The sequence below is a fragment of the Larus michahellis genome, chromosome 6, assembly GCF_964199755.1.
Source record: "Larus michahellis chromosome 6, bLarMic1.1, whole genome shotgun sequence".
Taxonomy (NCBI): Eukaryota; Metazoa; Chordata; class Aves; order Charadriiformes; family Laridae; genus Larus; species Larus michahellis.
In genome coordinates, this window is record NC_133901.1 from 42,514,811 (window position 1) to 42,542,781 (window position 27,971).

Here is a 27,971-nt window from a genome sequence, read left to right on the forward strand (position 1 = left end):
CTGCCCTTACTTCTCAAAAAAAAAAAATTATTTGAAACGCCACTATGTTCCTACAGAAGGATAGCCTCCAAAGCACCCACCACCTCACACTGAATAGCATGCAGAATGGATTATTATTACATACATTTCTGAGGACCTTGTCTCTCTATTGTGTCTGCAGATAACATATGCTGTTTAAAGATGAATAGTAGAAATGAAAGGGGAATCCATGGTGCTGGTGGGAGGCGATAGCCAAGCTAGAGACTATAATGGAAGTCTTTTTGTAACTGTAGTGTTTGTTGCTGCAAACAATGGAAGAATTCAGCGTTCATTTCAAGTGTACCCTTTAGAGTTCCAGCTGTGCTGATGCACAGAAGTTGGGGGGGGTGTGCAATCTTAAAGGATGAGATGTATCAGTTCTTCCGTTGTAAATAGGAAATACAGCCTAGAGAGAGAGGGAGAAAATACGCATTCCAGGGTACATAAAATCTGAATGCTGTAGGAAAGACACACACATGATGCTTTTGAGACCTGGACAATCCGAGTCAGTTTAAATCACTCCTGCTTTGACTTGCCACATAACCACATTTATGTACATCAAGTCTGAGATAAGCGTGCGCAAACAATAAGGTGTGGAGAAAATAATTCCACTCTGGTGAAGTCCTCAGATTTCTCCTGAGTGAGGAACACAAGGATTTTCTTCTGGTGCAAGGACCCCTTGCACTTTGGCCTCTCTCGCCTCTAAACAATGTGCAGTTTTGCTTCCTTTTTCTTTTCCACATAAAAGTTTTTCACATAAGCTTCATGAAAGTACTAAGGCAACAGACATCCTACATCACAAACATTTGATAACTGTGGCTGCACTGGTAGAAGAATTAGAAGAGAAGGGAGGTCTAAAAGTAAAGGCAGATAAAGAAAAGGAAAGGGACAGATAAGAAAAAAATTAGTAAAGTCCGGAGTGGTAGGGAACGAAATAGATGAGCCTGAAGAAAGCACTTCATGATGCAGGAATGTGCGATGACAAGATCAAAAGGGGCCAAAGAGACGTCAATACATCCAAAAAGGGAACTTGTTTGTGGTGCAGTGATTTACAGAATACAAAGCAAGTGTTCTGGAAAACTGCTGCTATCCACACACCCAGAAAAGGGGGAAAATAAAAGAGATGGTGTTTGTAAATGAAAAAAAAAAAAGATAACATGATGAAGAAATATATATATTTGCTTCCTAGGGCAGTAAAGCTACAGAATATAATGAGATCTGAAGGGAGATAAACTCAACTTTCAAGGAAGCTAGAAATGCATTCTGGCAGCTATCAAAGATATGTAGCAAATGAAGATCAGTCTAAAAGGTAAACAGAAATCGTGCAGTTTTCGTTTATTTTCCTTTAGAAAATTACAGGCAGATGCCAAGGGCCAAACCATGCCTTGACGTAGCTCTCTGAGGACAAATGTGTAAAACAAAGGGACAACAGGAAAGACTGGGAAAAGTGAGAGAAAAGAACTGAAAGGCTTGATGGACTTGCCCAGGTAGTTTTCATCAAATGACAGGATACTGCCACTCTCAAGATTTACAAAATAACAATATCATATAAATTCCTTCCATGCAAGAGCCTGCCTCCTCTGCCACTCAGTAAGTTTTCCAATGAAAAAAGACCTTCTAAACATTGTAGCTGATGACAGGGAACTGAAGAAAAGCCAGGAAAAAAAATGGTAAGACCAAGGATAGTTAATAGGAAAGCTGAGAGTCCTGTTATTTTTTGTGATTAATCAACTAATTAAGTATTACTGATTGCTCTGCAAAAAAACCTCAGAGTTGAAAACATCCTCAAAATAGATACCACAATGCAGCCAAGTTGTTGCAGCTTCAACAGGACCTTACTAGTTGTCTATTAAAATGGGTCACTCAGAAGACCTGCTATCAACTTCTCTTTCAGATTCAAAATCTGACACCAGTAGGGAAGGGACAGATACGCTCAAGAAAACTTTTGTTGCAAACCCATCGAAAGGCAATCAACACAGCAATTTCAGAGAGTCTCTCTCACTTAGGTGGTGCAGCCAGGCACCCCATCCCCACTATCTGAACACATATCCCTCAGGTCAAACACTGAAACGCTCTTTCCCGACCTTTTATTCTAATGCAAATGGAGAAAAGAAAAGCACTTCAAGTTCTTGTAGCAAAGGCTAGGTATCTCTGAATAAAATACATAAGAGCATGCTGAATATTCTTATCAGGACTTGTTAATTAATTCTCTCAGTGTTCCTTACAAGTAGGTAGAGCAGAAAGATTATATTATTACAGAGCAACCATATCAGTATCTATACAGTGATAGACAGTAAAATCGCCTAGAATAGCTAAAATATTTCTGTTTAAGAAGATACAGATTTACTGGAAAGTGACTGCCTTTTTTTCTTACTTCGAATACAGACTGAGATTTTATAACTGTGCTAGACAAGCCTGAAACTTATAACCATCCTGAACAATGAATGCATTTAGATGTACTTATCTGCCTCTCTGAAACATACAGGCCATAAAAAACTTTGACATTGCTAAAATGACAAAGACAAGGAAGTACTGAATGACTTCAAACAAGGAAGTACTAGTATCACCTTGCCTTTCAGCGTTCATCTAAATCCCTCTTGATAAAAGCCCTTTTAGAGTCCTTCACCATGACACACAGCTGTTATCCAAAACACAAAGAAGGTTATATCAAGCTAATAACTTTGTCTAACCCGAATCCTCCTCCTCTGCTGTGTAAGAAGCTATAGTTTCAGGGTTTTACTAATTTCAGTCATTAGCAGCTATATGAAGAAAAAAAATAATCCTCTACTCTGCAAAGCTTATCCTTTTTGTGAGATCTTACGGCCCTGTGCAAGTAGCGATCTCCTGTTCTTTTCAAGTATCTTTATGGAGGCTCCTGCGAAGATTTCCCCTGGATAAGAAAGATTTGAGGGGCTGTAAGCCAGACACACACTCCTGAGCCCTTCCTGTCACCAGGGATCTGGGTGAAGCAGCATTATATCTTCTCAAGACTATTTCAAAAGGGAAATCCACAGTGCCATCTCTAGAGCAGTTAACAGCTCCATCGCTGAGGCATCCCCTTAGAGGTAAGAATTACAGCCTCTGTTTTCTGTGCTTTAAAAAGTGCTCCCTAATCAAACACACGGTGCAGGTACGCAGCAACCTCCCTAGATATCCTTACCATATTTGACATCTCCTTATTTTATTCCGAGCATCTAGCTAATTACTCATTTCTGAACAGGAAGCATTCAGTATTAAAAATATGAGGCTTGCAAAGGTAAACCCAAGCACCATAGCTATTTCTGAAGCATTTGGCTGAACAAATGGCAATAGGAAAAATATTTTCAGTGGAAATGTGCCTTCTTTCTGTGGCACGAAATCAACAGGAACTGTCTTTATAGCAAGTTATAAGACATACATTGCTAGGCATCACAGCAATTCTTAATGGGATTCAAGTAGTGTTAAAGCTTGTGTGGAGTCCTTCCTCATGAAAGAAGGTATTAAATAAAGAGTTCAATATTCTGTGAGAAATAAAGACACCGAGATGGTCATTTAAGTACCTGATGGAAGAGTTCCAGTGCAAATGCAAACACAAGGTTATATATCAGCAAGTGCTGCAGGGACCTTGTGCCTCCAGAGCCGACGGCAGGGTCACCCGGAGCACAAGAGCAGCCTGGCAGAGGCTGGACCTGCTGAGGAGAGCAGTCAAGAAACTCCCGTTCAATGCCCTGCAGCGGCTGCAATCGGCCTGTCCCAACTGCAAGGATTTAAATGAAGAAATTCCTATGAAGGATGGGTTTAGCATAAAAGAAGACATACATTTTAGGAAACTCTTACTGAAAATTGCAGAAAATTGCATGAAAACAACAAGGTTAAATCTCATAAGAGACAGCAGAAAATAAAGACTAGTGCTAAGAACAGTGATTGCATCATAACAACCTTCTCTGTGTATGGCTTACCACAGCTGGGAATGACAGAAAAAGACTCCCAGAAAGAAAAAGAAGTATCACCTAACATGTACATAATCTGCCTAATGGTGAGCAGCTATTTTTATACATATATATATATATAGTTATATACATATTTAAAAGAACTTCACAGAAGTGGGAGAAATATAGACCAATTGGTTTGTTCAAGTTCCAGCTTTTGGGGACTTTTCTTGCCTCAGTTGGTACCTTCCATGCTGAAGTTAAACTGAAATTTTGCCCACAGACACAGACTTCAGTAATAAGTCTTGAGAAAGAGACCAGATGATCAGTGGTGAGCAACCCAAAATATCCTGCTCCCTCGTTAGACAAAAAAGCCCCAAGGACAGGTTGTTGGGTACCTTTTGTGACTGGCCCACAGAGTCAGACCGGAGTCCCCTGACGACTGCCTGTCTGCAAGCCTCAGCAAAGCCAGCTGCAGCATTTCTCCTGCTTCCCTCCCATGAGGAACACCTGCACAGAAGCAGGGACACCAGCCGGGTGTAAGGCAGTTCTGCAGCAGTGGGCCAGCACTGGGTGTGCCTCATTGAGCCCTTGGACCTAGCAACCATGGAATCATAGCATCATAGAAGGTGCTGGGTTGCAAGAGACCTTTAAAGGTCATCTAGTCCAGCCACCCTGCAGTAAGCAGGGACGTCTTTAACTAGATCAGATTGCCTATAGGGAAGGCAAAGCCCAGTAAAGCTTTTAGACAGAAGTCACATATTTTCCATTGTTTTCTAAAATACAATGAGGCTTTGTTGTCGGTTATTCAGCTACACTAAAAGATTGAACAGTTCCCTGGAGGTTATTTTAGTTAGGGGCTTCTACCAAATATTTTCAAGATATGAAACAAAGGGAACTATGGCAGGTAAAAAAAAGGAGCAGTTCTCTCTATGGACTGCCACTGCCCAAGCCTTATTAGCTAACCTTAGTTTTCAGACCAAAAATATTCTCTTACATCAAGAAGAATCTGCAGTGACGGTAAGAGTTTCCTTGGACGTTATTTGGAAGAGTGGGTAGAGGTAACAGAAAAGATCACTGTCACCAAAAATTATACATTCTGAAGCAGAAATTTTATTTTTTTTTAATAAAAAGCCTGTAACAGAAAAACTGCATTCTATTCAGCTTTCAAAAAAAAAAAAACAAAACCAAAACCAAAAAAACAACCAGATAAAATAAAGGATTTTTCCAACTGCTATTTCAAATCTCATCGAATTAATTTTTAAAAAAACAGTTAGGAATTTATATTTGATTGCATTTTCTGTTTTACGTTTTCTCAGAAGGATGATAAAGAGGCAAAGATGCCTACATGCCTTTTCACAGCACAGTTTTCATATTTTGCTGCTGAAAGTGCTTAAAAACTGATGATGGATCTCTAATCCACTGTGGAATACATTCTGTGCTACATGTAGCCATTTTTGTGTATTAAAAAATTATAGGCTCAGAACTCTTTATCTTCTGTATGTTTTGTACTATCCAGTAACAGCGAATACAGCTCTACCGTATCTCTTGCCATATCTGTTTCCAGATTCACTTTCTGAAGCCACAGTAAATTAGTAAATGCAGCCTGGCTTTTGAAGTAGACCCTTCCTCTTGTTACAGTTTATGGATACTTCTAAGAAGGGATACCAAGCTCTATTTGCACGGCTGGCACTAAGGTGTGAAAGACCCTTTTAGGGAATTGTCTGTTTTCATTTTCCCCATCGTCCATACTTGGTTAGCTCTTGCTCGCTTCTGTGTAACAGTCAGCTACTAGCTTAGAAAAACATCTGATGCTGATCGTAAATCTGCAAACAGACTCTCCTTGAAAGAGCTAGATACTCTCAAACCCAAAACAAGACTTTAAGAACTGTCAGCCCCACAGATCAGGTCCTTTTTAAAGCCTCTTTTTAGGAATTATTTGCCAATCACTAGTAAAACAGGCAATGAATTTTTAAAGCTATATTTTCTATAACTTTTACAGTCAGACTTAATACCTACTTCAGTTACCTTAACAAGTGTTGCAACAGATGCTTTTGGGTTTAATGAAGACACTCAAGCAGATTTATTGCCTATTTCTTCTAGAGGTGACTGAATAATTTTCAACAAATAACTACCTCCAGTACGGTCTTTATTTTTGTGCCTATATTGAATAGCAAATATCAGACTGCAGTTCTTTCTCTTAGAAATGAATCACTTCAAGTCTTTGCAGATCAGTCAAGTCAGCTGCAACTCATGACTTAGCTGGAAGCAGTCACTGCAGTGATACAGTCCTGTTTGACTTTCCCTAGCCAGCTGAGCATACCATCACCTGTGAGAACATCACCTGTGTATGTGCTAAAGGGGTGTAACTTTGAGAACACTCAGCATTCCTTCAATTCTGCATGGTGGAGCTCTGTCTTTGCAATTATTTTCCCATGGGCTGTGCCTTTCAAAAATAGGGACTCAGTTCCCACACAGGCAAAGCAGACAATGTTACCATATGGACAGTTAAACAGAGACAGCTCACATCATCTTAGCAGTTAAGGCAGAACTGAATTTTTATGCCACAAAGGTTGTTTCTGGCCAAGTCCTGGCTGCTTCTTCCATAGGAAAGAAATATGAAGGTACAAACCACCAGTGAAGTCCCACTGGGGCACTCAGGTGAGCAGAGCCTACTATTCCTGATGTCAGGAGAGATAGAATGGATCATATGAGAAGGGGTGCTCCTTCCCTGCCCCCAGCAACAGGCTTTCCCACATCCCAACCCTTCTCACAGGGCAGCAGTAACAGTTGGCAAGCTTCACAGAGCAACCAAGTTCATCATTAGAACTAAAGCTGATGCCACACTTGCAGGCACTTGTCACGGAGCTGCCTCCCTTGCACGTGCCTCGAGCCATCCTGCCTTTAAACCCGTGCATGTGGGAAGTTCCTCCCATGTGCAGGATCTGCCCATGGAAGGATCAAGTATCATATTTCAGAAATATCTTCAAAAGATTTCAAGTGGCTGCAATAAGCATAAGAAATATACCAACTTAATTGCTTTGTTGTAGAAGATGCCCACCCATTGAGGCTGAAGAGCCAAGCTAACTTGGAAGGAAAGTGGAAAAGAAATGCATCCCAAAGCAGATTCTCATGTGTATGCCAAGCTCTGCTACACATGGCAGGGTAGAGGAGATAAAGCTTGCATCCTGTACCTATAGGTAATCCCTAGGACTGGGTCTGGTTCATTTTCACAGTACTTAACACTGTATTACTCACAGGCCAGGTCTAAATGCATGTGAGCCTGGAAAGCTTTTCTGTGCACAAATCCTCAGCCTGCTTGTAAAAAAGAACTGTAATTTGCACTGTTTAGAATCAGAGTTGCTGCGGGGTTATGTATGGTCCAGAGCCTCAGCTAGAATGTGTCTGAGGATCAAGCCAGGCAAAAGTTCACATGGTTGTTGATGATTATAAGGTTATGCTTTCAGATCTCTCTGAACAGAAAGCAAGCAGGTTGTGGTCCTCAACTAGGCTTCTATGAATTGAACAGCACTACTGAAGTATTTAATAAATTTTAAAAATTTGAGTAGTAAAACATTACTGCATACAGTGATTTCTTGGAGAGATTTATTCATATTTCTAAAAAAAAAAAAATTCCTCAAAACCCTCACATAAATAATCCTTTCTATTTTTTATTTTAAGTAAATGGCCTGAGTTTTTACAAAATCATCAAATAGCTACTGTGTGCTACCAATGGCAACAAAGATACTCAACTTCAAAAGTTCACATACAATATACAGAAGGAAGAACTTCCAAGAAATTTGCTTCAATCAGTTCAAATAAGGCAGACGGGTAGGAATATGCAGCTCCTACAATTCAGAGTTAGTGCCAATATAGACTATGATATTAGATGTACTCAGCGACATTGTTGTACAAGAGAGGTCCCATTGTAGCACGCTGCATTAACAGCAGCAAAACCCTTGAGAATTTTCCAGGCCTTGTCAGCCCCGACTGCTTTGATGAATGGTATAAACAGAAGATGAAATAATCACTCACTAGTTTACAAGCACTGAAGTACAGCTGTTAAAGATTTCTAGTCTGCATTATGACAGTGGCACAGTCATGCTTGGCAAACAGGCCAATATTTGAGCTTATGGTTGTCAGACATCCCAAATTCCCATGTTCATTTTATATCTCTGGGGCTTATACCTCCAAAGATGTAGGGTGTTCCTCCTTCGCAATGTTATTTCCCTACAGAAAACAACTGAGACCTGCAAATTCAATGGGGTTGTTCATCTGCTTGTCAGCACTTAGATAATGGCTTGTCATTCAAGAACGTCAGTCAATTTTTCTGTTCTTTGTAGTTGGTTAATGATAAGACAAACCCTCAGTATTTAAAAATAAAGATTTAACAGACCATTTTAAGGAAACTAAACAGCACAAAGTTAACAACTGAGCATACTTATGCTCTGCGTCTGGGGGACAAAGCTGGAAAGATCATCTGGGTCACTGACTCCAATTCTCTGCAATCACAGGAAAATACAATCAAGGGGTCAAAAACACATCAGTCCTGTGAACACCAAGGATTATTTCCTAAATCTTATACCACTGTTTCAACTTGTGCTTCACAGACCAATCTAGGCAATCAAAAAAAAAAAAACAAAAAACGTTTGTTGTCAGTAGATTTAAATTATCACACCTCTCAGGAACTCTTCCAGAGGTATAGAAATTGAAAAAAAAACTTGAAAACAACTACCCTACAGCCACCCTAAACTCTACAGTAAGAGGCCAAAGGCCAGAACTACAATGCAACTCAAGCAGAGAGCAGATGAAATTCAAGCCCTCATGCTGGCCCAAACAATATCAAGAAATGTGTTATGTCAAATAGCTCAAAAAATCCTAAGAAATGGATCACAACCCACACAACACAGAGTACAAATGAAGTAAGCAGCAGGTCCCCACTTATCTCACCGGGGAGATAAATTCCTCCACAAGTCTAGCTTAACCCACTTCTGGTTTAAGCAAATGCAGTTTAGCAGTAACAGAATTAATCAATAGGTGTACCAGCCTAAGGTACCAAACATCCCATCGCTTCCTTTGGCCACTCTGGTACTTTGAGTGATGAAAGGAGGGGAGTGAAGAGAAGGGAGGGAAGGAAATAAGGGATGAAGCAAGAGACTACCATACACCTTAAACTAAGTTTCAAGAGCGAGATCCCTTCTTGGGCCTTATAGACAGGTCAGAAGGGGGCATGAAGTATGTGATAACACTACATGAGCACTGGTAAGAGGAACTCAAATCACAAGGACACCTACAGAGGTCACAAATTTTGTCCTCATTATTCAACAGCAAAAATTTCTATAGGTACATTAATGGTAAGAAGACGACTAGGGAGGGTGTGGGCCCCCTCAAAGGAAATGGGGGAGCTGGTGACAAGCGATACGGAGAAGGCCAAGGTTCTCAACAACTTCTTTTCCTCAGTCTTCACTGGCAAGGGCTCCAGCCACACTCCCAGAGTCACAGAAGACAATGACAGGGGTTCGACAGAACTGCCCATTGTAAGTGAAGATCAGGTTCATGACCATCTGATGAACCTGAAAGTGAATAAGTCCATGAGACCTGATGGGATACACCCATGGGTACTGAAGGAACTGGCGGATGAGGTTCCTAAACCGCTCTCTATTATATTCCAAAAGTCATGGCAGTCTGGTGAAGTCCCCACCAACTGGAAAAGGGGAAACATAATCCCCATTTTCAAAAAGGGAAAGAAGGAGGAACCAGGGAACTATAGGCCAGTCAGTCTCACCTCCGTACCTGGCAAGATTATAGAGCAGATCCTCCTGGAGGCACTGCTGAGGGAGAAGAATAACGAAGAGGTGTTTGGGTACAATCAACATGGCTTCACCAAGGGCAAATCGTGCCTGATAAACCTAGTGGCCTTCTATGAGAAGGTCACAACATCAACAGACAAGGGGAGAACAACTGACGTCATTTACCTGGACCTGAGCAAAGCCTTTGACATTGTCCCGCATGACAGCCTGGTCTCCAAGCTGATAAAATATGGGTTTGATGGACTGACAATTCAGTGCATAAAGAACTGGCTTGATGGCCGCACCCAAAGAGTGGCTGTCAATGGGTACATGTCCAAGTGGAGGCCAGTGACAAGTGGAGTCCCTCAAGGATCAGTACTGGGACGGCTCTTGTTTAACATCTTCGTCAGCGACGACTCCAAGCTGTGTGGGGCGGCTGACACGCTGGAGAGAAGGGATGCCATCCAGAGGGACCTTGACAGGCTGGAGAGGTGGGCCCATGCCAACCTCATGAAGTCCAACAAGACCAAGTGCAAGGTCCTCCATCTGGGTCGGGGCAATCCCAAGCACCGATATAGGCTGGGCAGTGACTGGCTTGAAAGCAGCCCTGAAGAAAAGGACTTGGGGGTGCTGGTAGACAAGAGGCTCAACATGAGCCGTCAGTGTGCACCAGCAGCCCAGAAAGCCAATCGTATCCTGGGCCACATCAGAAGAAGCATGGCCAGCAGGTCGAGGGAGGCGATTCTCACCCTCTACTCCACTCTTGTGAGACCCCACCTGGAGTACTGCATCCAATTCTGGAGCCCCTACTACAAGAGAGATATGGATGTGCTGGAACATGTCCAGAGAAGGGCCACGAGGATGATCAGAGGGCTGGAGCACCTCTCCTATGAGGACAGACTGAGAGAGTTGGGGTTGTCCAGTCTGGAGAAAAGAAGGCTCCGCGGAGACCTTACAGTGGCCTACCAGTATCTTAAGGGGGCCTACAAGAAAGCTGGTGAGGGACTTCTTAGGATATCAGGTAATGGTAGGACTAGAGGGAATGGATCAAAACTAGAGATGGGACGATTCAGACTGGACGTTAGGAGGAAGTTCTTCACCATGAGGATGGTGAGACACTGGAACAGGTTGCCCACAGAGGTGGTGGAAGCCCCATCCCTGGAAGTGTTCAAGGCCAGGCTGGATGGGGCTCTGAGCAACCTGATCTAGTGGGAGGTGTCCCTGCCCATGGCAGGCGGGTTGGAACTAGATGATCTTTAAGGTCCCTTCCAACCATGACAATTCTATGATTTTATGATTCTGCTATACACAGCAGAGCTTGGCAAGCATATGAGAAACTGTACTGGGAGCCCCATTTCTCTTCAGCTAGAAATTCTCATTCACCAGAAACCAGAGTTAGAGTCAAACTTACACAATTTAAAACTTAATCCAGGACCAGCATCCAGAAAATCAATTGACCTTTCTCTGTACCAAGATAACTAATACTCTCAACAAGCTTACTTCCTATATTAATATTTTTTCTATAGAAAAAGAGATAAAATAAGTTTCTTGTAAAATCTCATCAAAAAGAATATAATTATGGGGAGAATGGAATAATTCTTTTTTAAGCCAATATATCCATCTTGAGACAACCTTCAATATACTTTAGAATATTTCAAGCAATTTTATCAGCATTTAGGAAGGAAAAAGAACGCCTTGAGGCCAGCCCTGTCAGCAAATATTTCCCATCTTCAGCTTAAATCTCAATATTATTCCAGATGAATGCATTGCAGGCACACTTTTTTGAAGCACTATGAACACTCTATTACATTGATGGCCACTCTTTTCCCATGTGAGCCATTATTTGCAAATATGGATACCCTGGAAAAAAGGTAACTGTTAATCGTTTGGAAAGAACACAGACACACTTCATACTAACAACCTCTCATTAAGAAACTCAAAGGACATTTTTTTAAGTTAGATTTATGAGACCAAGACCAAAGTACATCTACAGTTGTCTCTATGGATTCATGAAGGTAATGACTTTGTCATATCTGTTAGAAAACTTCCGGCCATAAGCTAAAATAATTTTAAGTAATATTTTTTTAAGCATACATATAGCATCACCAGAAATATTAAAAGAAATAAGAGTTGCAAAGTTCCCATATAAACAGACCTTTTTCAGAAGGGATTTCATTTTCCCTCATGCACGCTTATTTGAGCTTTAGACCAAGCTTCCTCCGCTGGTTTGCATTTTATCAAATGCATCATAAGTTTTTCTATCAATTCTCAAGCTATTTATTAACATTGTAGTAACATGCTAAATCTTGAAGATCCCACTTAAAATTCTCAGCTTCCAAGTGCATTTTCCAAAGGTCCTAGAACCTATGACTATTTCCCAGTTAATCTAATGATCTGTCAAGCTATTTGCAAGTCATACATTCAAAGTAACCCTGAAGAGATGGAGATATATTTTTAAAAGAGAGAACTCTCCATATCCATATATTTATTTGTATTTCCTAAGTCCAATGCACCTCACCAACAAAGTACCTGGGAACAGATTTAAACGACAAATTGACACAAGCTTTTGTCTTGCCTTAAGGCACTTTCCAGGGGCACTGGAGCCAACAGAGCATTTCCAGCTGTCACTATGCTGTTTTACATTCAAAGAAACTCCTCCTATTTCTTCTTTAACCTCAGAGAGAACAATCTTACCTTATTAATTCACCAAACTGTCCCAGGAAGTGAACTGAGTGATGCAGGCTCACACCTTTTCTGCCTTGATCATCTTGAGACTGAGTTTAACTTGAATTTAAGTAGGTAAAGTGTGGCATGTATGTATGATATATATTTTTCTCTAAGGCCTTGTACAGTGGTTCTCTGGTCTCATGCGCTGCATTTTACAGTGTACAAATTTTACAGTTAACTTACAGTCCATGCACAGGTTATGTACAGAGGTAAACTACACCCTTGGGCAACTAACCGTGCTATTTCTGGAGGGGAAAAAAAAAAATCCAAACCAAAAAACCTCCAACTTCGTAAGTCTGTCACAAGTTACAAACTGTAAGCTTTTCTCCTGTGCAAGCCCAAAAGAACATCAACATATTAAAGCACATTTTCTCTTTTGAAAAACACAAGAGAGATCCAAAATAATAGATTTCCCTATTAATTATCCCACATAACAGTTTATTCATTTATTTTTTGGAGAAAAAAAATTTCAGAGCCAAAACATCACACAGATCCTGCTCCAAATGTTCCTCTTATAGCTTCCTTTTGGAGCTTTGCCACTTCCACTGACTCAACACAACCATTTATAACTTCTCAGGGCAAGAGACAAGACTCCAGTTTACAAATAATCTCCCTACAGGCCAGCAACAATAAAAGACTAGTTAGCAAGATTAGCAAAATCCAGTTCAGAGCCCAATTGCTGCCATGAGTGCAGAACATGAACTCCCATCCTTGATTAACAAACTATTTCTTGCATACCCATCAGGTGCTTTTCTGCAAGTTGCGCCGCCTAAAGGACAACGTCTCTTTGAAGATAATTCGCACAAGAAAGAAAATAAAAAGGCATCAAAATTATGACAATAGATAATCTACCTTCTAGTTCATGGACATGCTACGAAGTAGGTTTTGACCAAATTACCATTTTAGTCTGAATGCACTTAACTGCCAGCGCTGCCAGAGTGCCCTATAGCAAATATAACTGACCACTGTTGTCATTTTTTTTTTCACATTCCTGGTATTTTGCCATTCTTTAGAGCTGCTGTGATGCTCTCAAGGAGCACCTGTGGCCTCTTGTCCATGTGTGTTCTCCATTTCCTTATGATGTCAGAGACACACAGCTTTAAAGGTTAAAATCTAAAATAAAATAAAAAGGAGAGGAAGATTATCTGTCACATCAGTGGAAGCAGGATGAGAGACTTAACTCTGTAGTACAAACCCCAGGCTCACCACAGCAGGTAACATAGAGGAAGCTGTGTGAAACTTAAAGGTTTCCCCCGGTGGTCACTGAAAGGTGGCAAGTCTCTCAGAGACACACATTTCATTTTCATAATGCAGTTCTGCTTCTTTTAATGTAAATGGAAAAGACAAAACCTTAGCTTTCTCATGTACATATAGCAACCATTTACAAACCTTAGAATATGCTCTGAAAAACATCTGTATACTGCTGCCAACAGATGTTGTCGTCATGATGATTAAAGTGCAATGGAAATAGAATAATCCAGCAAATCACAAAAAGCATGTTCATAAAATATATTGAATCGAGCAGTGGCAGGGAAAAAGGAAGAGAAGGCAGGTAAAAAAAGACCTCAGAATTTGGAGAAATAGTTTATATTTACAAACCTCATTAGGAAGTAGAATGATGAATCTGCTGTGCATGTAAAATAGGGTATGGCTAGAAGTGAGGAGGTAGCTCTGAAAATGACAATGACAGACAGAAAAGTATATGTTTCACCAAATAGATGCCTTTGAGAAACTGGAGTTCTGGTGAAGACCCCAGGCATAAAGATGCCAGCTACAATAACATGGTCTCTGACTTGGCAATAAGACACTAAGAATAAACCAAAAGGAAAACAGAAGGAAGCCCTTCCTGAGGTAAATATTAGGTTATTGCAAAAAAATACAATGAAAGACAGCAAAATGCCTTTTGAGAACTAGGACTGCAGATTTGATTCAAAAAGAATCAGGCATCACTAGTTATTGAATTGCCCAGATGACTCTGAGTTTTAGCTGACATTATGTTTTATTTTTAAGCAACTGTGTAAAAACAAAGAGGACAGACACACCACGGCCACAAAAATGTAAACCGCCCTCAACAAATGACAAGGGATTAAGCCTTCAGAAACCCATTTGTGAACCAATTTTGCCACACCAATGCCACTGCCACGGGCAAAGAAGGGAGGGAAAGATTACTCCAGCCACCTGCTTTAAGAAAGCTGGTTGTAATCATGCTTGACAACAGCACTTCTGCCTGCCTGCACAGCTGACTTTGTGAGCACCCATCCAGAGGCAAGGCAAAACCCCACTGGCTGCCGAACCATTGTAACATATTTAATGGGTGTGCTAACTTGTGGTTAAGGATATTGCTTGTCTAGAACCTTGCTGCAAGATCTTCCTCCCAAGTGTTCCCTAACAATTACCAGACACAATCCACCAGCTCCCTTACAATTTGTTGGGGGTATTTTAAAGAAAACAAAACAAAACAAAACAAAACCAAGCCAAAAGCTAGGCAGTGCTGAAACGTGAAATTACTTTTCATGTGGACTATACAACACTTTAATCCAGATATAGGCACTCTCATTTCAAGCTGCCCTGGACAAGTGACTTTCTACAAACATAGGATCAGTCATCCTCAACTACTGCTAGACCATATCTTTCCCCATCTTGTCCTGTGAGCTCACTTTGGAAATGCCTTTTCTTCTCTCAGGAACGGAAATGCCTGTCACGGGCTGATTATTTGCAGACTGATTACTTGCTAATGCTGTGACAGTCTTGCCCTTCTCCAGCCTCTTTAAAAATCCATCCCCATACTGTGCAAGCATCTCTCTCAGACAAGAGGAAGCGCAGGCTTTTCCTGTTTCTGTTTGGGTCACTAAGTCCTACCTATATCAAAACACTATTACTTCCACAGTAACTGAAGTATTTCAGGACAAAAGCAAGATGAAATAAAATTTTCAGTAAAAATAAACTTAAAGCAGATAATTGGCTTGTTCCCTTTTATTTTTTGTGCACTTCAACACCCTAACCCTCTGTGTTTTGACCCTTGCAGACACCACATACTAAGTTCCTTTTCTCTGAGCCTCTCAGGTAACTATTCTCATTCAAAAAATATCCTCAAGTAGGGTAGAAAATGGACAAAACATTAGTCCTTTAGATTAAAAAGCAGGTAATATTCCACACAAGACGATGCTCGATTTATACAAGAGTTTTCCTTGAAGTTATGAAGCATTTTTTTAAATAAACATAAAATTAAGTCAAGGGTTTTCAAACACACAGAAAAGACACTGAGAGGCTCTGTCTCCAATAAACCAACTCCTCCGTCTGCCATCCCAAGTTTTACCTTTGTCCAGGAGCAGAGAGATTAAGAAAACAAAGGACTACGGAAATCCTGCTCTAGATCATTACAGTTTCTCCACTGAAAGTATTACCAAACAGCAAAGAATTGGTTTTTCCTAAATATCCAGTAATGCTATAAAACAGAGTTATCTACATGCTGACAAAGACAATTCTCATTAATTTTACAAACATTTGCTTACATGGAAAATCCTTTTATTCACTTTCTAAATAAGAAGAAACCAGATTGTCAATGAGATTTTGAGGATATTGAAAGTATTCCATCAGCAATGCTACTAGTTAAAATCTCAAAGACTCGGATAAGTTAAAAAGCAGAGGATTAAATAACTAGACTGAGACACAGGATACATAATGAGAGCTTGGACCCATTGGGAGTTTTTTGGTTTGAGCTTGTGGTATTTTTGAAGAGAGAAATTCATTTCTTAGATATTATTCTGTTGAATATAGAGAAAAAAAAATGTTTTCTTACTGTCCTTTTACTCCCTCTATGAAAGGTTGCTAAGGGAATGGTTCTCAGTAAGGTCAAGCAGTAGAAACCCTGCTGTGTGTTTTAATGCAGCCAAACACCACTTGAAATTAATGCCTCTTGGTTCTTTTTATGTCTAGGCGCTGGCTCTTAGTGCTTTCCAGTATTAATTCTTACTGCATATCTGAATGTAAATATAATAGGCAAAAGGAAATAAACAGACAGGCACCAAGATGCCACAACAGAGTCAAAGGAATGGAACTTCACAGAGACAGGGCTAGTACAGACAGTCTCTTTCTGATAAGACAAATTCAGGCTATAAAATGCACTCCAAAGACAGAAACCCAAATGCAGTTTCAAGCACAGCAATCAGGTCTCCAAATTATAATTAAATGCAAGCTATTAGGAAAAACATAAAAGAAATCTTTTCAACATATTTCTCATTTCAGATAGTTATTGCCTTAAGGTTACGTAAATGAAAGAAATCTTGGTGTATTAGCATATCATTATTATCTGCCTTTGAAATGATTACAGATCTACATATGATATAAAATGAGGTTCTCAAAATGTTGCACACTATTTAACAGTCTCACTTCAACCTTCTCATGGACAAGAACCCTAATAACCAAAGAGCTACACTAAGGACCAGCATTAGCTGGCCCCTTTCCTCAGTGAAGACTGATATGGAAAGGATTATCAGGATGGCACCTAGATTTCAACTTCAGAGCAGACACGTTTTTGTGTAAGGTAGTCTGCATAACTTGTACCTGCCCTGTGCGTAAAGTGTTTCATTCCTTGGTCTGAAACTTGGCCTCTTTCAATAAATTTCCAAATGGAAAGAACCACACAACATTTCTGTATGTAACAAAAATCACTGCAAGTTCTATTACATCAGAAAAACCTGTCAAAATGCAAAATTGGAACACTGAAGCCATTTTTCAAAATCATTAACTCAAATATTTGTAAATTATGGAAAAATCTCTTGCAAGAAAAGCAATAGCTCTGTGGGCCATTTCCATTCTAACAGGGCACTTTCCGATAAAAAAAGACAGCTGCTAAAAAAAAAAAAAGGTTTAATTTCATATAATTATAAGACTCACACAGCAGTATGACTCCCAATAATGCATGCTAAGTAAATTTTTTTCTGAGGGGCAAATTGAAAAAACACCTCTAAGTGTGAGATGACAGAGACAAATAAAGACACACAAATAAATTCCCCTCAGAGGGAATTTATTACGAATAAAAGTATGAAAAACATTTTGATCTTTGCCTAAAAAACAAATAAGAGTTTGACTATGATTCCTCTGAAATGGCAAAAAGTTAAATCTGAAGTAACTATTTCATCCACAGTCTTAGTGTTCCATAGTCTTATGGTCAGGCACTATTGTAGTTGTATAACTAGGTTTTGGTTTGATTTCCTTCCAGTGAATAACTATGGTAAGTCATGAACAGTTTTATAAACATGATGACATCCCCTCCATTGAAAGAATGTGTAGTTTTAACTTCTTTCACTGAATGGCTCAGCCATAGCATGATAAATCACATCAAAATATTAAATTCATCTCATTCTGCAAGTATGAAGATGTAATTTAAAACGTAGTACTTAGACAGTCAATCCTCTAATCATCTAGCTGGAAGATTCTGAGCACAGAAAGGCTAAAGGCATACTCCCTGCTGGACACATTACAGAAAGTCTAGCAATTAAATTATTTGTACAGGGTATATGGGCATGCCTGTATATGTATATGCACATACACAGATTGTATTTCGCAATTTACGACCATTTTCTTTAGCCGTTATTTTAACTAGATCAGGCTGAGGCGGTTTTGTATACTCATTTCACATTTACAGATCCTCCTCCACAGTAATGACTGAGAAAAGCAGCCAAAGCACTCAAAATTATTTTCTTCAAGAAAAAAAAAATAGAAAGAAAATCTTTAACCCTGAAACACATTAGCTAATATTTTTATGAACACCGCTTATTTCTGATCTTTTGGGATAATTTCTAGCACACTAGTTAATGATGTAGCATATTTTCTATAATGGAATCCTAGAATAAGAAACCCAACTGCAGCTCCTTGATAAATGCGCAGGTTCGGCATCAGGATCAGTAGGGAAGACCATTAGGTACAGAAAAAGAACTGTAGCCTAACCTGCAGCTACTCTTCTGTGTGAGATCCTTAAAATAGATGGGTGGCCCACACCCAACATGGAAATAAAGGCATTATTAGCAAGTCTGCATATTAGAAGAGAGAGAAGAAATGAGCTTAACCTGTTACGCAGATGGAGGGAGTGAAAAAAAAAATCTTTCAGACAAAATAAAACCCTTTTAATTGCAAAGCACGAAAATAACACGGGATTCCCTATCATCCCACAGCAAGCAGGGGCTGAGACACCTCCTGTGGCAGACTCAGCATGCCACCTCCCCATCACCAGCCTTCACCAAGCAGGGCTAGGACTCCAGACAGGTCCCATCCATACTGTCAGTGTTGCCACAAAAAAAAAACCTTTCTACCCTGGGATGCTAAGGTGGGAGCCCACAGCAGCACCTCCTTCTTCGCTCGACTCCTCACTGCCTGCTGCACTGTCTGGAGCTGGCTCCCCGGGCAGCTCAGCCCCGGCCTGAAATGATGGGAACCTCTGCAAAAGGAGCGAATGTGGCCAGGGTGTAACTAACCCCAGCACAGCCTGGGAAAAATCCCAAACCATAGCAGGGATACGTTTCAGAGGGACCACCTCCGCAAAGTACAAAATATTTTGCACCTGCAGTTAAATGGTGACCAGAACCCAAACAGTTGCGGCTACAAAGTAACAATCGCCAGTGGAATGAAGCAACAAAATAAGCCGTGTTTGCCCACAATCTGTAACCTACCTCCCAACCTCAGCACCAAAGGGGCTTCTTTACGGGCTACTGACTCCTTTCCTTCTTACTAAAGACATCTGCAGGTCCCTGCTTTCAGCATAACAAAACCGCAAGAAGGGGACGAGATGGATGTTTTAATTTGTTGTTTTCTTCGGCTCTGCAAAATGCTCTGGTTTATAATCCGCTGAGCCACACAACTACACAGCATAAAAACACAAGCACAAGGAGATGACAGTGTCACAGATGTCTTCACTGTGGCAGTCCTTAACAAGTCTTGGTCTGGTCTCGGAGGGCACAAGGAGGTAAAACTGTTAAGCACATTCACCCCACTGAGTAACAGCTTTTAACTGCATCAGACTACTAGAAAAAACGTGTCGTTGCACAGCAAGACCTCTCTGACCACGGGAGGGAACCCCTACCTACACTCTTTCTGGTTGTTTTTTAAAAATGTGTTGAAAGCTCAGATTAAAACTAGGGGGAAAATAAAAAGTATGTAACAATATGTTCTTTCTGGAGAGCTCAGAGTTCACCTGTCAAAAACTTCCAACAAGACCCTATATCCTGATGATAACAGTGTGAAATCTGTGTTCGAGCAAGCCGTGGAAGAGCAGATACACGTAAAGTTACATGACACTGAAAGACTCAAGAGAAGTACTTGAGAAAAATTAATCGATGCTTTATTGATATAAAACAATCCTTTGCAATTCTGGCAGATGAGAATTTTTTAATTTTTATGTTTTGCATTCAAAATCTAGGTACAGTCTGTGATTTCTAGCTAGGCCCCAAATTCCCCAATCCAATGCAGTTAAATCAATAAAGCTTTGTTTTTTTATAAAAAATGGTAATCTGTATATGCTGTATTTTATAAATTTTCTTTTTTGTTGTTTCTTTGTTTGCATTTGTTATATTCCCTTTCCTTTCTCTCTACTCTTCCCTTCTAGTATTAAAACATTCTAAGTCTAGAAACAACCTCCATTTCTGGGGCATGTGAAACTATAGCTCAACAAAACAAAATGTCTTAATCTGTATTTACACAAACACGTTTGATGTAGCTTTATATGGTGCTGGATCTGGGCTTACCCAATAGCAAGGAAAGAGTTATTACCATGACGCAGGGATATCTTTTCACGGTTGTTGTTAGGTCTTCCTCTTCTATATTTAATAGCCACCTAAGTTTAAATTTTTCCCAACAGAGAAAACAGTCCTTTACCTGAAGCATTTCGACAACACCAGGATGCAGCTTCTGGCCCACCTGTGGGTTTCTAGTAAGGGACACTTGCGCTGCCTTAAAACAGAGTCCCAGAGGATAAAGTCACACCGCTCCTCCACAACTCCCTGCCACTGGGCAAAGCACACATGACAAGTATAGCTCTACTTGGGATTTTGGCCAGGCAAATAAATGCCAGAATAGCAATGGAGCCACTGAGTTCCGTTATCCAGGCCTGTATTTCATCTTAGTTATCTACACATTGATCAGCTTATACCTTCTCAACAAATAAAACTGTTCGAAAGCAAGTGTGGTAGTAACTTGAAATACATGTGCTGAGGCAAGACAGTTCAAGAACTATGCCAAGTATGTATCGTTACCAAGTCCTACAGACTATGATAAGAGATCAGATTCACTCAACGGTATACAACACAGACATCCAAAAAATCAGCAGCTCAGAGTTGCCCTGAAACCACAGCAGCATACACGGGACTGACAATAAACCCATTTATGGAACACAATTCTTGCTCTCAAATCACATTTTGATTTTCCAAATTTGTTCTGGTTTCCAGAGCTGACAGCATTTTAACATCAACAAGCACACATACAAGGCTGCTCAAATTAGAAACAATTCATTTGAAATTGCTATGCAGAGAGAACAGCAAGTTTCAGCTCCAGGAAAGCTCCACAGATGTGCAAGCATCATCCACTGAGAGACAGGGTTTTAAAGTTTCGCAGCTTCCAAGTAACAACTAGCTCCTTTGGATCCCTTCTCCGAAGAGCACTATAGTATTAGCTTTCCTATGCCCCAGTTTTGACTCACAGCTAACTATTCCCCCTCCAAACACAACATTTTAAAACTTACACATTAGTTTTCCTTGGTTTTTAGTTTAAACATGCCATCATGTTTTCAAGCCCAGCTGGAAACTTTTTTGCCACCCATATGTCATACACAAAGTCCCTTTTCAACACCAACGGCAGGCTCAAAAATCCCAATTTGAACTGAAAGCTTTAAGGTGTTTCTGATACCTTTGAGCTTTTTTGAATCCTTGAATCACAGAAAGGTTACCACAGTACTAGCTTAAATACGCACCACACACAAACAAGCACTTATGATCTCACATCTCAATCGCTTAAAAGAAACCAAGCACTTAGCTCTTTTGGAAGTAAGGATATAATTTAACATCATGTTTGCGATTTGAGCTCATTTCCTTAAAATAATATGAAAAGAACAATGATTCCGCATGTATATTTTCCTCCCGTGACAGTCAGTGAAAAAACAATTTTTCCCTCAAGTAATTGCCACATACATAAAAGCAACATTCTACAAAACGCAATGACTGCTTGTAGGCGCAAAGAGACAACGAAGTCCTATTTTACGCTTACACCAGGGTCTGTTTATTCTTTACTGCTACATCCCTTGCCACTGGAATTCCTTCTACCTACTTGCCATGCTTTATCATAGAATATGAGTTTGATGGGGCCAAAACAATCTCTTTGCTTATCAGCACAACAGGATCTTGTTTCTGCAACGTATATTAAAAATGGAAGACAAAGATGGAACACAATTTACACTTTTTGTTAATTACTATTCTCTGGCACCCACCACAACTATTAACATGAGCGTTCACCAAGTCTTTGAAGGAAAAGGATCTCTGAATTTTATTTACCTACATCAGTCACCAGAAACTACCACAGTAGTGCCCCTTCTCTCTCTAAAGCAAAGTCCCTAAAGCTTTTCTTCAAAATCTTATGACACTTCTCAGCACCTTCCAGCATTGAAAACTACTCCATTTATGAAAAACAGGGTATCTTCTGTCTGGCCTTTAGTTCTGCAAATGCACTACTCCTACTGAGAAAACCCTACAGTTACTACTCTTCTGTGCTTACTACCCATGCAAAAGTTCTCTAACTGCACAATAAATGCCAGGTCAAATCCATGTTAAAAACTATCTCCATCAGTAATTAAAGTCCTGTTGCTATGTAATAGACATTGTTACATGTAGAAATGACTTTCCATAATTTTAACAGCACAGTATCATTGAAATGAAGGTCCTTGCTTGCAGCACTCTTTAAAAAGCACTTAAGGAATAACTTACAATGTCATCTCACAAGACTGTGCAAAAGACACTTCAAATAAAACCAATATTTTTGATTGGTTTGATTGCATGAACTATTCTGGTGGTAGTATCGCAATGTTCTAATTTTATTCCAGATTGGTTTTTACTGTAAAACGTTACATTGCTATGAAACTAATGCTTGCAACATTGATTTCCATGGCGCTGCTTAGAAAGACACTGCAGAAGAATAATGTGGGTGTCAGGGCATTTTACGTAGCAGCAACAAGATTCTGCGAGCAGTCTGGGCAGCAGATTTGCTCCAGGTTATTTTGACTACTATACACAATATTCTACCAAAATGAGCAGGACATCCGTATGGTGAAATACAATGAGATTTTGAATAGTCAGAATGACACCAAGTAACACTGGGCAAAGAGACACTGCTCAGTAAGAATAGCCCAGCATCTTGTACATCCCGTGGATCATTCTGTCAGCATGTTGTATAACAGTTTCAAAAGCAGGAAATTAAATCTTAAATAGAAAAAGACCCGACCTGAACCAACAAAACAAGCCACGAAATTGCGCAAAGTCTGATGCTCTTCTCTTAGCTCTCGCTCCGTGGCAAGGTTTTACTTGCAGATAGGATCATTTCACAGCCCTCACAAAAGAAGATGCATTAATATGCCTTAATGAAGTAGTGACAGAGAACATTTTCTCTTTGGAATTGTGAACATTCATCAACCACTTCCTAAATTCTCCAGTGTGGGATCAGTTCATCAAAGGGCGATTCTAGTTGCAATGGACACGTGAACCCTGAAAGAGCATCCTGGAAGGGATAGGAGGAAACATCTTTATTTACATATATTCAGGTAGCACAAAGACTCTGCATCAAAGATATTAAAAATCTGACCAGAGTCTTTTCTATGGCTTCAGCATGGATTTTCAACAGAGATATTTTGTTTTCATAGTAGTTTATATACATGCAAACTAATCTCCAAGGTTAGCAAATAAACCAATTAAAAAAAATAAAAACCCTACTAGATCAAGAAGAATCCTCCAGTTGGTCATGCTTCTCTGCTTTCAACAAAACTGAGCAAAAGGACTCTGTCCACAAGACTGTCAGCTCAGATCCCAGGGCATTCAGAATAGTTTCATAAAGTTTTACTTCTGAGAAGAGACACTGTTGAAAGCAATTGTTCAGCTAGCCAACTACTGTCACTTCCATGAATATGAATAAGCTCCAATATAGGACACTGAGCTTTTGCAAATGTAAGAAGATCCAATTGTTCGGAGTTAATCTTTGCCAATAAATCAACCCACCATTATTTAGAGATTTTTATTTTTCTCTGGTGTCTAACTATGTGGGTGGAGTTTTGTTTTAAAGTCCCCTTCTTCCCATTTTCATAAATATTTTTTCATACAGCCTTGCTAAGCTTTCAGAGCAGCAAGAAGAATCCTATTGTTAATGGGATCAGGTCCTTGAAAAGGTATATGTTGCTGTTTCTTCTGAATGTGCATGATATTAACTAGCACCTACTCTAAGGAAAAAAGATAGCAGACGAAATTGTTCAGAGTTCACGAAAATTAACATTTGGTGTAATTTTGTAGCCATAATTTCCATGTACACAACTTAGACATAAATACATATGGATTAATGCAAATTTTCTTACAGGGAAAAGATTCACTCTGTGCTCTGTAAGACTACGGGTAAGGCTGGTGATGAATCATTTTTTTAAATATTCTAGTCTGGGTATATAAATAGCTCTCAGTTTCTAGAATAATTACTACTGAAAAACACAGCTTCTGAAATAACCTAGGCCATAATTAACCTTGGCTTCATTAAATCCCAAATAATATCTTTTTAAAGTCTTATTTGTAAAGGCAAGCTGATTAATTTAAACATTTCCCTTTGCAAAAATCTAATTGAAATCATTTACCTATGTAGCTACTTGTCAGATCTTGTAAACTCTGGGAAGGTTTTCCTTGGTGACTCGGCCACCTTGCCCTCTCCCCCGCCACCCGGGAGGGAGCTTCTCTCACATGGAGGGTCGCGCTGTCGCCGCCGGCCGCCCCAGCCCTCCTTCCCCTTGCGGGGCGCAGGGGCAGATGCGCAGGTAGCGGTGCCGGTTTGTGCCCCGTCAACTCCCGCAAGCATCGACTCCCTCCTGCCCGGCCCCTCGGCGCCGCACGAACCCCCCCCCCTCCGGATGGGACCCCCTCGTCTGCCCTGCCGTGTCCACGCGTACGCCCTGCCTGGGGGGGACGAGGGCGGCGGTGGGGCCTGGCCTTCCCTCCGCAGGGGCGGCGAGAGGGGGGGCGCTTTCCGACCCTGGACCGACCTGGAGCCCCCCTGCCCTGCCGGCTCTCCCGCGGGTGCCGCCCCCAGCGTGGGTCGCCCTGCGCTGAGCGGCTGGGCACGGGTGGGCTGGGCACAGCGCCGCAGCCGCCGCACCGCGCCGTCCCTCCCCTTTCCTTGTAAGACAGCGCCAACCCCCGACCGAAGAAAAGTTTCCAGCCGAGCACCAGGAGAGGTCCGGGCTGTCACCGGCGCTGAAACCTCCTCCCCGCCAACCGGCCGGGAACGGTCCGCTCCCAGCCCCGTCCCGGCGCCCAGTCCACCCGCCCCGTGGGTGCCGCCCCGCGGCTCTCACCTTCCTGCACCGCATGGAAGGGGTTGTTGGCCTCTATGAGCTTGATGGAGTAAGTGATTTTCTCGCTCTGGAGGATGTCGTCATTGAGGTTCAGATCCGACACAGCCTGCTTGAACACCTCGTCGTCCTTGGCAGCATTGCCTTCGAAAATGGCACCTACGGGGAGGAAAGCGGCGGAGGGTGAGGAGGGCTCGGCCCCGCTCCTCGCCGCCCCAGAACCCCCGCTCCCCCCTGCGCCGTGGAATGCCCGGGCCGCCTCACACGGTGCCAGGCGGGGAAGCGGGCTCCTGTGGGGCCGGGAGCCACGCCGGAGTGAGGGACTGGCTTCGCCAGGGACGGGAAAGGGAGCGGGCTTGCGAATTTGACCAACTTTTTGCCCACTGCTTCGCCGCCCCCTGGGCTGCTGCCTTTCGGGCAGCGGTTTTATTGAGGCTCACATGCACACAGGAACGTGAAAGCCAGGATTTGTGTCCAGTAACCTGGAAGCTTTAATTTCACTGCCCTGTTTATACAGTTAACGTGAAAACATCTGGCGATGTGCGTTACATAAGATCCCCTCCCAACGGAGCGGAGCGCCTGTGTGCCCGCACCAGGCTTACCGCCCTGTGCGGTGCCGCGCTGGGGGAGCTTCCGTGCTGGCAGCAAAACAGCCAAAAAAAAAAAAAAAAAAACAAAACCAAAACGATAAAAACGTTATCCCCCAGCCTGGAAAAGTCCTGCTGATTCACACCGTGTGTGCCTGTGGCTGCAGCCCGTGTGAAATCACAATTCTGCACACAGCAGCTCTCTTCTCCTGCCCACCGGACCGCTATTTCTGCGAGGAGTTAGTTAGCAAACACCACTCGGGCTGAAGTTCGTGCGAGGAGAAGCCGAGGTGACACCATCCACCCGCAGGAGAACCAGGGGGCTGAGGGGGAGAGCTGCGGAGGTTGTTTCGCCCCCGGCCCGGGCACTTCCCCAAGGCGGCCCCACTGCCTCCCCGCGGGGCTGGCCCCGCTGCCGCCGGGCTCTGCCCAGCCCCGGGGAGCACCCCGGGGCCGGAGTTCCCCGCTGCGGTCAGGGCTGACCCCGTCTCCTTAATGGCTCCGCAATGCTGTCTGCCTTGGCTGCGCCCCCAGGCTCCGGAGGCGAGCGGCGCCGACCGGAGCCTCCTCCGCCGGCCACGGAGCCGCTGCTGCCGCCCCTTGCTGGGAAACTTGTTACAGGGCTGGTCCCCCATTCCCCTTCCCCGCCCCAGGTCGACACGGGACTTTCCTGCCGCCTCCGTGGAGCCTCCCCTGGCCAGGATCTCTCCCGCCCCGGCCCCCTCCTTTTTTTGATCTCCCATCCTCCCCAAAAGGCTGGTGGGAATTACGGCTTTCCATTTCCCGGCCGTACTCCCGTCTCCTCCTCTATCATCCTCCACAAGTGATTCTCACCCCACTCTCCGCCCCTAAACATCCTCATTTTCCTTCCTGCTGCTACCTTTCAACACCAGCCAAAAGGTGACTGCAGAGCCTCGCTTTTGCTTGCCAGGCTTCCCGCGGACATCACCGTGCCTTGCTCCCAGAAGCCATAAAAGTTCACATCAGCCTTCCCTTTGCCTCTTAATTCATCCCTCTTTTCCTTCCACTGCTGATCCAGCCTTCTTGCTGCCCAGGGGTTTTAATGAGATCTTATTCAAACCACAACAGTTGCGCGCAGAGACACACACACACAGACACTGCAAATCTCGCCTTTCTAAACCGTTCCCAGCCAAATTCCCCGCCCCCCCCTCCTCCCCCCGCATTCCGGCTCGGCTGACACCTGCTAGACAGGGGATGGAAACCAGGGGATTATCTCCCCGAAAGTTTTCCCTACCAGCACGTTCAGATTATGCCTTTCTCCTGCTCGGGTGTTGGGGGCGGTTGTTTGTGTTCGGTGGTGAGGAGGCGCGGAGGGGATGGCGGGGGGAGAAGAAAGCCTTTCCACGCAAACAGGTCCAAGTACAGGCTCCCCAGCCACATGGGAGACCGCAGCGGCAGCCCCGGCGGGTTCCCCCGCCCCGCGCCCGCTCCCGGCCCCGCAGCCCGGCTCGGCCCGGCGCACAGCCGGCGTTTCGCCCCTAACTTTATAGTCGGGGGGAAGAGGGGGGAATTCATCTGCCTTTCTCCCTTCCCTCCTCCTGTCTCTCCGCGGAGTTGGGTTCAACCGCTGCCTGTGACATTACCAGGGTTAAACGAGACGCTTCCTTCATTTATTTATTTATCTACCGCGTCCCTCTCCAACCCCCCCGCTCCCTCTCTTACCAATGTGGATGATGGAGTCCGCCCGCACCGAAACGCACTGAAATATCCAGGGGAAAAGCCAGAGCATCAACACTTCCATTTCCAGCCTCTCGCACAGCACATCAGCCCGGGTTTGGTGGAGAGACAGCAGAAAAGAAGAAAAAAGGCGCAAGGGCAGGTGGAGCGAGGCAGCGGGCGTGGGGGGGAGATGCCCAGACGCCCCCCCCCTTTGGACAAAAAAAATCCCAAATTCCCCCAGCACCCCAAGAATTTTCCAAGATTGAGGAAAACGGGCGATGGAGAGAGGGGAAAAAAAAAAAAAGCCGGGGCTCAAAAAGCACAGAGGTAGATCCCGGGTTGGCAGGCGGCGCGGCGGAGCCTCCAGCGCTCGGTGTGTGCCGGGGCGCCGGCAGACCGCGAACTGCGGAGCGGCCCCCCCCCCCGCCGCCGCCGCCCGCCCCCCGCGCCACGTGACTGCGGAGCCTGGGCGCTCGGTGCCGCCGGGGCACGGGCACTGGGGCGCCCAGGCGGCACGGCGGGGAGTTCGCGGCTCCGCGAGGAAGTGGGATGGCTGTGCAAGAACAGGGAAAATAATTGCAATTAAATATATATATAGATATATCCAAATATATAGATATAGTGTGTGTATATCTCCCAGGGGGAGAGAGGTAGGGGGCCGATGCTTTAAGCGCAGGGAGCTGAGGGG

At 42.9% G+C, this 27,971-nt stretch overlaps 1 protein-coding gene across 11 annotated transcripts in view; it reads right to left on the reverse strand.

The window, feature by feature from the left end:
- The window catches only part of GRID1 (glutamate ionotropic receptor delta type subunit 1), a 587,031-nt gene that overhangs the window by 549,895 nt on the left and 9,165 nt on the right, over nt 1-27,971 (reverse strand). For 10 of the 11 annotated variants that reach the window (XM_074590686.1, XM_074590680.1, XM_074590683.1 and 7 more), the window contains exons 1-2: nt 27,287-27,526; nt 25,020-25,175 (exon numbers count right to left, since the gene is read on the reverse strand). In XM_074590686.1, coding sequence (XP_074446787.1) covers nt 25,020-25,175; nt 27,287-27,365 — 235 coding nt within the window. In that variant the 5' untranslated portion in view covers nt 27,366-27,526. Of the gene's footprint in view, nt 1-25,019; nt 25,176-27,286; nt 27,527-27,971 lie in introns of those variants that run through there. The other variant, XM_074590687.1, reaches the window with a different exon arrangement.